This window comes from Paroedura picta, chromosome 1 (assembly GCF_049243985.1).
Source record: "Paroedura picta isolate Pp20150507F chromosome 1, Ppicta_v3.0, whole genome shotgun sequence".
NCBI lineage: Eukaryota > Metazoa > Chordata > Lepidosauria > Squamata > Gekkonidae > Paroedura > Paroedura picta.
In genome coordinates, this window is record NC_135369.1 from 56,416,817 (window position 1) to 56,429,515 (window position 12,699).

A 12,699-nucleotide genomic window follows, 5' to 3' on the forward strand; every position below is an offset into this window, starting at 1 on the left:
AAAAAAAAAAATTTCAAAGTTTTAACACAAAGCGTACCTCTCTAAAGTTTCCCCCCCCCCCGAAAATCAGGAACGAGATTAATTTTTAAAAGTATCAAAGGACTTGTGATCACATAAGTGGTGGCGTCCAAAAATCACTATGCATCTAAGATTCTATGCATAGGCATTTCAATGGAGAAGTATGAATTTTAAAAAAAATTAGCGGGCATCGTGGGACCTTCACAAAATGGAGAAAGAAGACTGGTTGCCTGAATTGATTGACAGGTAGAAGCCAATGCGTATTTCCAGCAGCAGTTGTGGAGGGTGAGATGTGCAAAAAAGGCAAGATAGCAGAAAAGGTGAGGAGGGCCTCAGAAGTGAGGAAAAAAAATTAGCGCTTGGCCATTCAGCTGGCTTAATGCAATTTTTACTAATGTGTGGAAATGTCCTCAGTGTGTGACACTAAAAAAACAACATCCACGCTGTTAATTCCTTGGAAAAAGAATTGTGAGAAAAACAGCTAGTACAGTAATGCCACTATTTAGGTCTATGGCACAGACTTATTTAAAAGGCTGGGTATAATTCTGGTTGCCATAACTCAGCAAAAATGCTGCAAAGCTGGGGAAAATGCAGAAGGCAACCAAGATGATTAAGGGGATATAACACCTTCCCTATGAGGAAAGGTTGAAGCGTTTGGGACTTTTCAGTACAAAAGAGCAAGAGTCCAGTAGCACCTGAAAGATTAACAGGATTTGTGGCAGGGTATGTACTTTCATGAGTCATTGCTTACTTTTTAAGATACTTTTGGGACTTTTCAGATCAGAGGGAAAATCAATGAGTACAGGGGGCATGATAGAGGCTTCTAAATTTATGCATGGGGAGACAGTGGTTTGGGAGAAAATAATGCTCGAATTCAGGGGCACCCAGTGATGCAAAATAGATTCACGATGGACAAAAGCAAATACTTCAAGGAATAATTAAACTTTGGAATTTACTGCCAGCAGTTGTAGTAGCAGCCACTAGAATACATGGCTTTAGAAGGGGATTAGGCATTGAGGATAAATCCATTAACAGCTATTAGCCATCTATAGGCTGCAAATTTCTGAAAATCTGTGATGAAACCTCTGAATCCCAGTGCTAAAAGGTCTCAGTGCCCTGCTTATTGGCCATCAAGGGCAGCTGGTTGACCATCCTGAAACAGGAACCTGAACTAGATGACTACCAACCTGATCCAGCGGGGGTTTTCCTATATTATTGAATATTGGTTGATTAACAGTTTCTTACCGGTACAGTCAGTGCAGTAACAGCTGGGGTGTTAAACGTTGGGTCACTCTGTCTCTCTTGATAGACAACTTGATATTGAGAAATCACACCATTAGAAGAAGTTGGGCTGGTCCAGTTTAGTAGTACTGAGTAAGCACTAACAGCTTGGGCCCATGGGGCTTTCATGCCCCAGGGTGGAGCTTCAAGAGTCTGTGCTGAAGACCATAGGCTATCCACAGACCCCTTGGAATTCTGAGCTCTGATTCGATATTCATACTCTGTGAATGGCTGAAGTATGTCAGTCGAGTCAATAAACTCCAAAGCACCTTCAGACCAAATGAAGATAAGCAGTTCCTCTTGAGTGCCCACAGGACGCCTGAAAAGTCACCACACACAAAAGAAAGTGTATGTAATAGAATGGCATATTACAATAACAAACATGTGATACTGAAGTACAAACATTAAAATAACTGTAATTTTATACCGGAATTGCTATTTATTTCCCAGTCAGCCTATCTGATAGAAATCTTTTACTTAAAATAATGAATTAAAAGAAAGAAATGCTAAGTATGGGTTTCTTTGAAAGGAAATAATAGTGAGTTTTCTTTAAAAGATTATGAAAAGCCCTGAATGGCTAAGTGATAATCATTTTTCAGTTTTTCTATTTAACTCAGGTCTCATTAAGGTTAAAGTTTAAAATAAGGTCTAATAGTCTCAGATACCCATACTGACATATCAAGATACTTGATTATATGTTTTAAAAAAATCATAGAGGTCTCAAAAAAGTAAGGTGATATTTCAAATGTGTGCTTTAGATTCTACACTGAAGGTATGACCCAACAGCAATCTCCTCCTTAGTACTAGTATCTGCCAGAGATATAAACAGTATGATTTCCAGTCCCTGTCTCATAGACTGCAATTAGAGTAGAAAATATCTGTATATCTAATTTTGAATTTGGCCCTAGAATGCAAAAAACAAACAAAATCCACACAATGGGGTCAGAGACAGACAAAGTAATTTTCCTATAAACTCTGGATACAAACTGCTCAGGTTTGCAGAAAAATCACATGGGGGGGGGTTACCCCTCCAATAAAATATGACATCTGTAGTTTTGAAGAAAAATAATGCTGACCTTGGTATAAGTTCTGGGTGGCCAGTTTGGAGGTTGCTAGGCAACTGTAGACAACAGTGCCATGACTTCTATGTCTCAGTGTCAGCTGAGTGTGTGTGGGGGGGGGGGGGGGGCAGAAAGATGCAAGGGAGGAATGGAGTAAAAGACACAAGCAAAAAGTGAATGGGGAGAGAAGGTAAATCTGTAGGGCTGAGGAGCAGAATATGGGCTAGAAGAAGTTGGAAATTTAATTTTACCATAATAGCATAAAAATCAAGAATTAAGAAATGGATGCATGTCCTTCCCTTTCTTTTACCTGAGAACTGTGCCAGTACCCACCCAAATACATTATATTGTCTAACACTTGTAATAGCAAATCTGGAACACTGGGTAAAATGGAATCAGGATATCAGGATACTGAATGTATGCCAGGACAGCTAAGTAGGAATGATGGACAAAGAAGATTTCTTTCCAGTATGCATATATATATATATATATATATTCTTGTAAATTACACGCATAATCAGAAAGTGTGGCCCACGTATTTATTTAGCTAATTTCACATTTCATTTGTTTTGTTTATGGCATTTTTATGCCATTTTCACACAAGTTTACACTATTGATAATCAACTTGTTATAAATGTGCAAAACTATGCCTAGCAGCAAAACTTGTATCAGCATGGTGTAGTGGTTAAGAGCGCCAGCTTCTGATCTGGTGAGCCATGTTTGATTCCCCACTCCTCCACATGCAGCCAGCTGGGTGACCTTGGGCTTGTCACTGCCCTGATAGTGATGTTCTGACCAAGCAGTCCTGTCAAAAGCTCTCTCAGCACCACCGACCTCACAGGGTGTCTGTTGTGGGGAGAGGAAGGGAAGGCGATTGTAAGCCACTTTGAGACTACTTCAGGCAGTGAAAAGCAGGGTCTAAAACCCACTCTTCTTATGATGATTATTATTTAATTAATTTGGTTGGGTATGATGCCTCTTCCCCCTACTGGCTGTCATGATCTTTTTTGTAAATTATTAGCATTCAAAAGAACTAGCAATATTCTTTAAAAAAAACAACTGTAGATAGTATTTTCAGAGTTCAGAAGATTGCAAGGCAAACCCAAAAGTATATTGCATACTTGTACTTCCATCTAATTGTATAGTCTGAAGTATAATGACTTTCCAGTGAGTTAAGGGGGGGAGAACCCTCAATTGCAGAAAAGTGAAAAATTATGATATTTTAAGTCCAGCAATGCTCTCTTTAACGCTTGCTAGTTTGCTTTGCACTGCACAGCATCTCAATTAGCCACCATAGCTGTTTGTAGAATTCACAAATTAGTGTTTAGTAACGTGGAAAATCTGTGATAAACAATTCCTCTGTGCTGATAGATCAAATATGCCACCAACTGTGAGCTCTTCCACAAGCAAAGCTGAACAATGTAGTCTGGTTAAAGTGTTTAGATCTTATTACTGCTGAATATTTAATGAAAGCAACTTATGGCTAGGTAAATGGTTCCATGTAGTGCTACACGGAGAGAATATCCTCATGTATGAATAAACTTCGAGCAGAAATGGCTGAGCAGTCTCTAATCATTTCAAAAGGCTGGAGATTTAGAATTCAACTGCTCATTTAAGTGGAAGCTTTTCTCCCACACAGCGAGAAACACAAGAGAAAAATGACATATCTCAAGAAATAGGCACTGCGACTGAATCTGCATATGCTGGTTTCATTTTTTTATGAGGGCCGAGGAGGCTATTTTTATAATGCCAAGCTACATAGGTCAAATCATAGCCAGAAATAACTCAAATATCTGAAAACTAAGAGCTGTGGATCAAAAATCATTAACTACACAAGTTCTTGATAGAGCTTCTTTTAGTCAGAGGCAGGTCTTCTGCAGCCCGGCTAACACTCCTAGTAAACAAATTGCTTTAAACCCATTGCTTAAACTGCATTTAATTCCAACTTTACACCCCTTACTGACAGTGCCATCCTAAGTCTGTCTACTCATAGCAATTTTAGATCTAAATGGCTACAAGTCACTGAAGAGAGAATAGATTGTCTGGGCTTCTCTCCTTTGATGCTACCAGGGATGAGATAAGACCAAGCAAAATCAGACATCAAACAGAGGACTGAAGAGATAGAGGAACAAATGGACCTTTTGTATACCTCAGAGTATTTAGCACCTCTAAGCTTAAGATATATTCAAGCCTCAGCTGAATTATTATTATTATTATTATTATTATTATTATTATTATTATTATTATTGGATTTATTTCCCATCACTTCCCGTAGGCTCGTGGCGGGTAACAATAGTCTTTGTCCCCATTAAAATACCCATTAAAAGACTTTAAAAACAACTCAACATGGCAGAAAAAACACCCAGTATTCCCACCCCCTGCTATCAGAGCGGCAGGGAGGTTGGGGAGAAGATATAACCTATTAAACCAAAGGGGGAGGGCATGTTTGCTCTTGTTCCCTGATCCTGGCCTCAACCAAAAACCTGGCGGAAGAGCTCCGTCTTGCAGGCCCTGAGGAAAACTGGTAAATCCCGCAGGGCCCGCAGCTCATCCGGGAGCTCATTCCACCAGGTAGGGGCCACGACCGAAAACGCTCTGGCCCTGGTCGAGGCCAGGTGCGCTTCCCTAGGGCTGGGAATGACCAGGAAATTCTCCCCCACGGAGCATAAAGCCCTGCGGGGGGCATAGGGCAACAAGCAGTCCCTCAGGTATGTGGGTCCCAACCCGCGTAAGGTCTTGAAGGTCAAAACTAGAACCTTGAACCTGATCCAGTCAGCAATTGGCAACCAGTGCAGCTGCCTCAGCACAGGCTGGGTGTGGGCCCTCCAAGGTGTTCCAGTGAGAACCCTAGCAGCTGCATTTTGCACTAGCTGAAGTTTCTGGATCAAGGACAAGGGAAGGCCAGCGTAGAGCGAGTTACAGAAATCCAATCTGAATACCTCTTCCCTGGAAATAAAAAATCACAAAAGAGCATTCACGTTGGCGAGATGTTCGGCTCTCCTCTGTGATTTTAGAGGGTCGATTTAAGAAAATCCCTAGAGATGAAAAACTCTGCCCCTGAAATTCTGGAGAACTGCTGGAGATTGTAGAACATGTGTTATTCAGATGTCCATTTTATATGCCAGCCAGAGCTCGTCTTCTCTCCCATTTATTCACTAAGAGTTGTGCCACTTCAGAAAAAGGAAAACTTACGTTCCTCCTGTGGCAAGGGAAAAAGTCCACTTTTAGACAGGTTGCTAAATAGAGCACTCTCAAAGAGAATTAGTGGTCAAAAATGGGATTCCATTATGTAAAACTAACTTCAATGTATCAATATTGGTTTTACACTTTTTAAAATGTTTTATTCTATTAATAATCTATGCATGTATATTATGTTCTGGCTAAATGCTGTATTAATTAAATTCTCTATTCTAGACTGTCTACTCAAAACTTGGGTCTTAGGCATACTCCTAGGAAACTGTTCTTAGATTACACTGTTAGTATCTGACAACCACCATGCAGTTCTACAGAAATCAAACATCACAAAGGGAAAATGAAAGCAAATAAAATAAATATTGTTTTGCCTTTTTCATTATTTTATTCCAGTAAGGCATTCAGGCTTGATAAGCAAAGGTTTGGGAGGAATAGGGATGGGGAATCCTCAGAGAGGATAGCTAATAACTCTAAATCCTTCAGTTTTAATGAAAAGCTGCCTTACTCACTTGCGGGTTAAATAAATTTAACTTGGTGTACAAATAGGAGCAAGGCAATGGCAGCCAATGATGAAAAGAAATTACATACCATAACATCCTCTAGAAATACGGCAAGTGTGTTCCTATAACAGTGTAAGGCTAGGCATAGGTATTGCATGAAAAAAAAAGAACTGCGTGCTTACATCCCATTTTTGTCCTTACAAATTTCTGATTTTTTCACAGCTATCTGAGAAAGATGTGATATTGTTGTTGTCTAAGCACATTTAAACTTCAGCTGAAATAACTGCCAAGTGATTCATGCCTATGTAGGTGAATATAACGATTGTATCTGGAGCCCCAGTGCGCCATTTTCACTTCACTTTAAATAAAAAACAAAATGTATCTATGTCAGTCAGTGCCCTTCTGCTGTACTCAGAGGTATCAAACAGGCTACAATTATGATTGTGAAGTGATTGTGTCACATTGGAGGAAGGTTTATTGCTTTCGAGTCTGCTAGGCAGTAACACATTCTGTTTCATATTACTCTTTATATCATTGTTTGGCTGTGACTAGAATAATCAAATGCCATCAAATGCTGTCAAATTCAATTTACCGTATTTTCCACTTTCTGCATTATATTTCCTGTTTTCCCTTTCCATTGCTGCCGTTGAAATTGCAGCTGTAATCATCAGCTTTATTTACAAAACCAACAGAGTGAAGCCATGTCGTGGACCACTGTTTCTCAAACTGGGGTCTAGGGACAGCTGGGGGTTCAGGAGTCCTTTTGTAAGGATGAAGGGCAAGATGAAGCTATCTGGGTAAAGTAAAAATGTGATATAGCTGTTAAAATCCGTGTGTTCACAAGGGAAGCCAGGGTACCGGGCGTAATAACAGCTCTTTATTGTGATGTCAGTATGAGTACATGTTTCGAGGAACAAGACACAAGACTAAGAAACCCCCCAGAAAACCCCACATTTATACACACAGCAGACAAAGGGTGATTGGTAGATCTTGGTTCAAACTGATTGGATTCAGCAGATGGAATCCTTGCTGCACGTTGGTTGATTGCGCACCTGTTTGGATCTTGCCTCAGACCTCAAGCTTGGTCCTTGGCAGGTCCACAAATACAATAATAGCTTTCTAGGAATTGGGGGGGGGGATTAGGAATTCTTTGCTTCAGAGGAAGGAGGCAGAATCTGCTTCTCTCCCCTTTTTAAAGAGTGGGAGCTCATAGCATTACTGACTCCTGCATTCACCTAGGTGCCAGATCACTCCACAGCACAACCCATCCCACTCCCCCCAAAAAAACACTGGCAAAGATTCTAGTTGTGAAATCTGCCTAAATAGAATTTCATGATCTTCACTCCTCCATACCCTCCCTTCATTCTTGCCTCCCCACATCTTCTTCCCATTCTATAGGCTTCACCCACATAAAGTTCTAATCCTGGCTGAATTGATCTTGCCTTTTATTGTTTGAACAACTGAAAATCTCAGCTTGGGTCAGCTAATTATTATCAGAAGGCAGTATCATTGCCAGAAGTACCATACAATATAGATGGCTGGGATCCAAGGAAGCCCATGAATGTATCTAAAACACCTTGACCCAGGTAGCTGATTTTGCTTTTGGGTGGAACATTTTGTACTACAATGTATGCAGAGATATGCAATTTTGTGTATGATTTAAATCTATTGGATTCCCCACCACCACCCACCCAATGGTTACTTCTGAAAAATCCAGGATCCCTATACTGGTACGTTATCTGGAATTTTTAGGAAAGCCCTTTTTTTTTCAGATCCAACATGCCTGAAAAGAAAAATACAGATTAAGAAAAAGAAAAAAAGACAGCTGTCCTTGAGGCTGGCTTGGCATCTCCTGTAGCATGATTTAAATCATGTCTTAAGAGAAGCTGGCCCCAGGATCAGCATACAGTGGATAAGTCTTTTCCCTCTGCACACAGACCTGGCTGGGAGCTCTCAGATCCTGCTGCCCCAGCGGATCATGGGCTGACTTTTCTTAGAGCTCGGTCTTCGGGGAGGGCGGTTGTTGTTGTTATGTGCGAAGTCGTGTCCGACCCATCGCGACCCCATGGACAATGATCCTCCAGGCCTTCCTGTCCTCTACCATTCCCCAGAGTCCATTTAAGTTTGCACCAACTGCTTCAGTGACCCCATCCAACCACCTCATTTTCTGTCGTCCCCTTCTTCTTTTGCCCTCAATCGCTCCCAGCATTAGGCTGTTCTCCAGGGAGTCCTTCCTTCTCATGAGGTGGCCAAAGTATTTGAGTTTCATCTTCAGGATCTGGCCTTCTAAAGAGCAGTCAGGGCTGATCTCCTCTAGGACTGACCGGTTTGTTCGCCTTGCAGTCCAAGGGACTCGCAAGAGTCTTCTCCAGCACCAGAGTTCAAAAGGGGAGGGCGGTATATAAATCTAAATAAATAAATAAAATAAATAAAGAGCCAGTTCAAGCCAAGGTAGTGTGGAGCCCTCAGCTCATGGCACTCCAGTTGATCTTCAGTATAGCTGAATATCCCAAAATAAAATCTGGGGCGGGGGGGGGATGCTTTATTCAGGCTCAGCTATACTTGTAGCCAATCAGATTCTTTGATCTGAATTTGGCTTAAATGATAGCCATGGATGGAATTTTTCAGGTATTTTCTTCTTTGTTTATGCCAAATGCATGCCCTTAATTGTATGTTACTCAAGAACATCATAAGCAGCTTTGACAGAGTACAGGAGAATTCCACTGAAAGGGAGAGTCCATGTGCACATACAAAAGCCAACTTGCAGTGACTTGAATCCTAGTACTAGTGTTCCTAGCAAAGTGTTCCTACTTATCCCAATGTAGAGGCTTCTTTTGCTGTTTTCATACCACTGCAATGACAGATCCATGGTCAAAGCTTCACATGGCTGGGAAAGTATTTGCCGGCGTATAAGACGACTAGGCGTATAAGACGACCCCCCAACATTTCCACTCAAAATATAGAGTTTTGTTACGTTACATTACATTACACTACTATGTGCCACTATGGGCAGCTATGTCTATCCCAACTGAAGTGCACCCAGCATATAAGACGACCCCCCCACTTGGAGGCATATTTTTCAGGGGGGAAAAGTAGTCTTATACGCCAGCAAATACTGTAAATACTTCATCTACACAGGTCCTTACTACGTACCTTAACAATGTGAGTTCTTTTGGACTGATCTGTCTAGACTGGCCCACCTAGGTATTTTCAGGAAGCCCACAATCAGTTTCTGTCCCAAATCAATCCTCATCTCAACCCCCCTCCCCCCAGCAATAGGCATCAGAGACCCATTGCCTATGGATATGGGCATGGTTGTTTTACTTTGCCAAATTCCTGGAACCTAGTAGTACTGGCAGGAATATTTCTCATGCTATTCATGCTAAATACAAAATCTTACAAGAGTCTCTTGTGGCGCAGAGTGGTAAGGCAGCCGTCTGAAAGCTTTGCCCATGAGGCTGGGAGTTCAATCCCAGCAGCCGGCTCAAGGTTGACTCAGCCTTCCATCCTTCCGAGGTCGGTAAAATGAGTACCCAGCTTGCTGGGGGGTAAACGGTAATGACTGGGGAAGGCACTGGCAAACCACCCCGTATTGAGTCTGCCATGAAAACGCTGGAGGGCGTCACCCCAAGGGTCAGACATGACTCGGTGCTTGCACAGGGGATACCTTTACCTTTACCTTTACAAAATCTTATCTTTTAAAATGTTGCAACATCAAGCCTAACAATGTACTCTGGAGAATCTGAAAGCTTGCACAGATATTTGTGTGAATTTGGTTGGTCCAACTCCCTCCCACCCATGGTTTTGGATTCTTCTTAGACCAAAATGGGTGCACAACTTTTTCCATCTCATTCTATCCAGGCTATTCACATGGGAAGAGGATGTGAACATTCATTGTCCTTAGTACAACTCTCAACTATTTGGCTACAAGTGACTGAACAAAGAATATTGGCTTAAACTTGGCAAGAAAAATGAACACGCCATAAAATTATGCTTTAGGATGCTTAGGGCTGATCCTGCGTTGAGCAGGGGGTTGGACTAGATGGCCTGTATGGCCCCTTCCAACTCTTTGATTCTATGATTCTATGAAAAACTACCTGTGAACAAAGTAGTTTCTGATTATCCCATTCGATTTTTCAGGTGGTAACCATTTTACTTCAATAGATGATGATCCAGTGGCTGTAACTACAGGTGGACTCAAATCCTTGGGGGCTGCTTCAGCAGTCTGAGCATACGCACGTTCACCAACTCCACAGCCAACTGGAGGAAAACAAAACATTGATCAATGACATGTTTTCTCTGCAAACAATAATGTCCACAAACCAACACACATTTCCTAATACAAAAGTACTAGGCTCATTGACACCATATGAGAAAAGGTAAAACACAAACACACGTAACTGAAAAAGTCTTTGGAATGTAGATACTATTTTTATATATGTAAAGGATATATTATTGCCTTATTTTTCTATATCTTCTCAGATTGTGGCATAAGCACATTAGATATACTAATTAATACTCTGATCACTGATATAGTCTTTTGTTGTTGTTGTTGTAAGGTGCGAAGTCGTGTCCGACCCATCGCGACCCCATAGTCTTTTAGCATTAGGTTAAAAACTGAAAGAGCTAAAATTACATCAAAGATGAAGCTGAAAAATGAAAAAAAAAAAACCCTACTTTTAGAATAATAAATTAAGCTTTCAAACCCACTCTGTATTTCTTCAATTGTTTCCCAAATAGGATCCATGCCATTTCCCCATAATTTCCAGTAGGTCAGGATCCTGAAGTTCAATATCAATAGTTTTTTTCTGTACCAGTGCAAGTCATGTATACCTTATTAACAAGATTCAGGCACTCTTTGCAAAACCAAACAAGAAAACAATATTATGTGGCTCTTATAGAAATAATAATAAAGTTGCTGATGTAATGGCATGGCTATCATCCTATGTGTACTTTCTAGGACATTTGAAAAAACTAACTTCATTTTATGTTTTTCATAATGCATTTGATAAAAAGCAGTATGTCCCCCCAAACACCAACGTTTTAAATTTTCTTTTAAAATATTCATGATACAAGATGGAGAAATATAAAATGTACCACTCAGTGCCAGGCTTTGCTTTTACTAGGTAAACATTTCACTTCAATTTTGAAAGGAGATGTTATCTGTTTTGCTGAACAGAATCTATTTTGCAAAACTGCACTGTCTGCTGATCACAAAAGAGAATTACTTAACATCTTACCATCCTGGCAGGCTTGTATCCTTATCTCGTACTGCGTGTAAGGATCCAGACCATTCAAAAGAGCAAAATTTGGCTGCCCAACTGAATTTATAAGGGGTGAGATACTGCCAGCATTTAGTAATATGTTGTATTTCAAAGGCACATTGGTCTTAAACAATCCTGTTGGAAAACAGACAAAATTGCACAGGGTAATTACTATAGAACAGATGTAACATTTCTGATTTGGGTTTTCTGGCATACGTGGGAGCTCTGTATGTATCAGAGGCACAACATTTAAAACATATTTTCTAATATTTGCATCACTTACACTTGTGCTCAAAATTTCATAATCACTTGCATTTGTAAATCAGCCATCAGAGATTAATGTCCCCAGGTGGAACTTTATAGCCAACTGAAACACAATTCTTATCAATGGATGACTATCACACGGTTGGCTGAAATCAATCAAAGACATGTCATCAAGTAATGAGACATCAAATGGTTAACATGCATGTGCAAATCAGCTGGAAATACTCCAACTGTCCCAAATTCCAAGCGTGCCATTAACAGATGACATGAGAATGGTGTACATACTTCTGTTCTATCAGCCCATATGTGTGTGTGTTTGTATGTAAAGTGCTAACAAGTAGTAGTTAACTTATGGCAACCTCAGCATGGGCTTCCAAGACAAGTGAGAAGCACAGGTGGTTTGCTAGTGTTTTCCTCTGAAAAGACTTCCTTGGCAATATCCCTTCCAATACCAACCCTGCAAAGCTTCAGAGATTTGACAATATTTCCCTCTCTCCTAATTCTAGCAATCTGTAGGATACAAAAATTGGTTGTCTTCAATGATTAATTAGTATCATCCCTCTGGCTTTTTGGGGGGAGGGTTTTTTGAGCTCTTTCAGCAAAAGAACAACAGATCTGTAGTGGTGAGTTGTAGGGCCTGTAGGAGATAATTCATTGATTCTCCTTCATTGACTATGATAAAGCCTTTGATTGTGTGGAGCACAACAAATTGTGGCAAATTCTTAAAGAGATGGGAATACCAGAGCATCTTATTTGTCTCTTGAGAAACTTATATGCAGGTCAAGAAGCAACAGTGAGAACTGAACATGGAATTACTGATTGGTTCAAAATTGAGAAAGGAGTTCGGCAAGGCTGTATACTGTCGCCTTGCCTATTTAACTTGTATGCAGAGCACATCATGAGAAAGGCGAATTAGAGGAGTCACAAATTGGGACCACGATTGCAGGGAGAAATACCAACAACCTCAGATATGCAGATGATACCACTTTAATGGCAGAAAGTGAAGAGGAACTAAAGAGCCTGTTGATGCGGGTGAAGGAGGAGAGTGCAAAAGTTGGCTTGAAACTCAACATCAAGAAAACAAAGATCATGGCATCCGGCCCTCTCAATTCCTGGCAA

At 40.7% G+C, this 12,699-nt stretch overlaps 1 protein-coding gene across 1 annotated transcript in view; it reads right to left on the minus strand.

The window, feature by feature from the left end:
- USH2A (usherin) overlaps positions 1–12,699 on the minus strand; it is a 684,687-nt gene that overhangs the window by 104,355 nt on the left and 567,633 nt on the right. Inside the window, exons 61-63 of the mRNA XM_077339259.1 lie at positions 11,293–11,451; positions 10,150–10,312; positions 1,264–1,618 (exon numbers count right to left, since the gene is read on the minus strand). Coding sequence (XP_077195374.1) covers positions 1,264–1,618; positions 10,150–10,312; positions 11,293–11,451 — 677 coding nt within the window. The remainder of the gene's footprint in view (positions 1–1,263; positions 1,619–10,149; positions 10,313–11,292; positions 11,452–12,699) is intronic.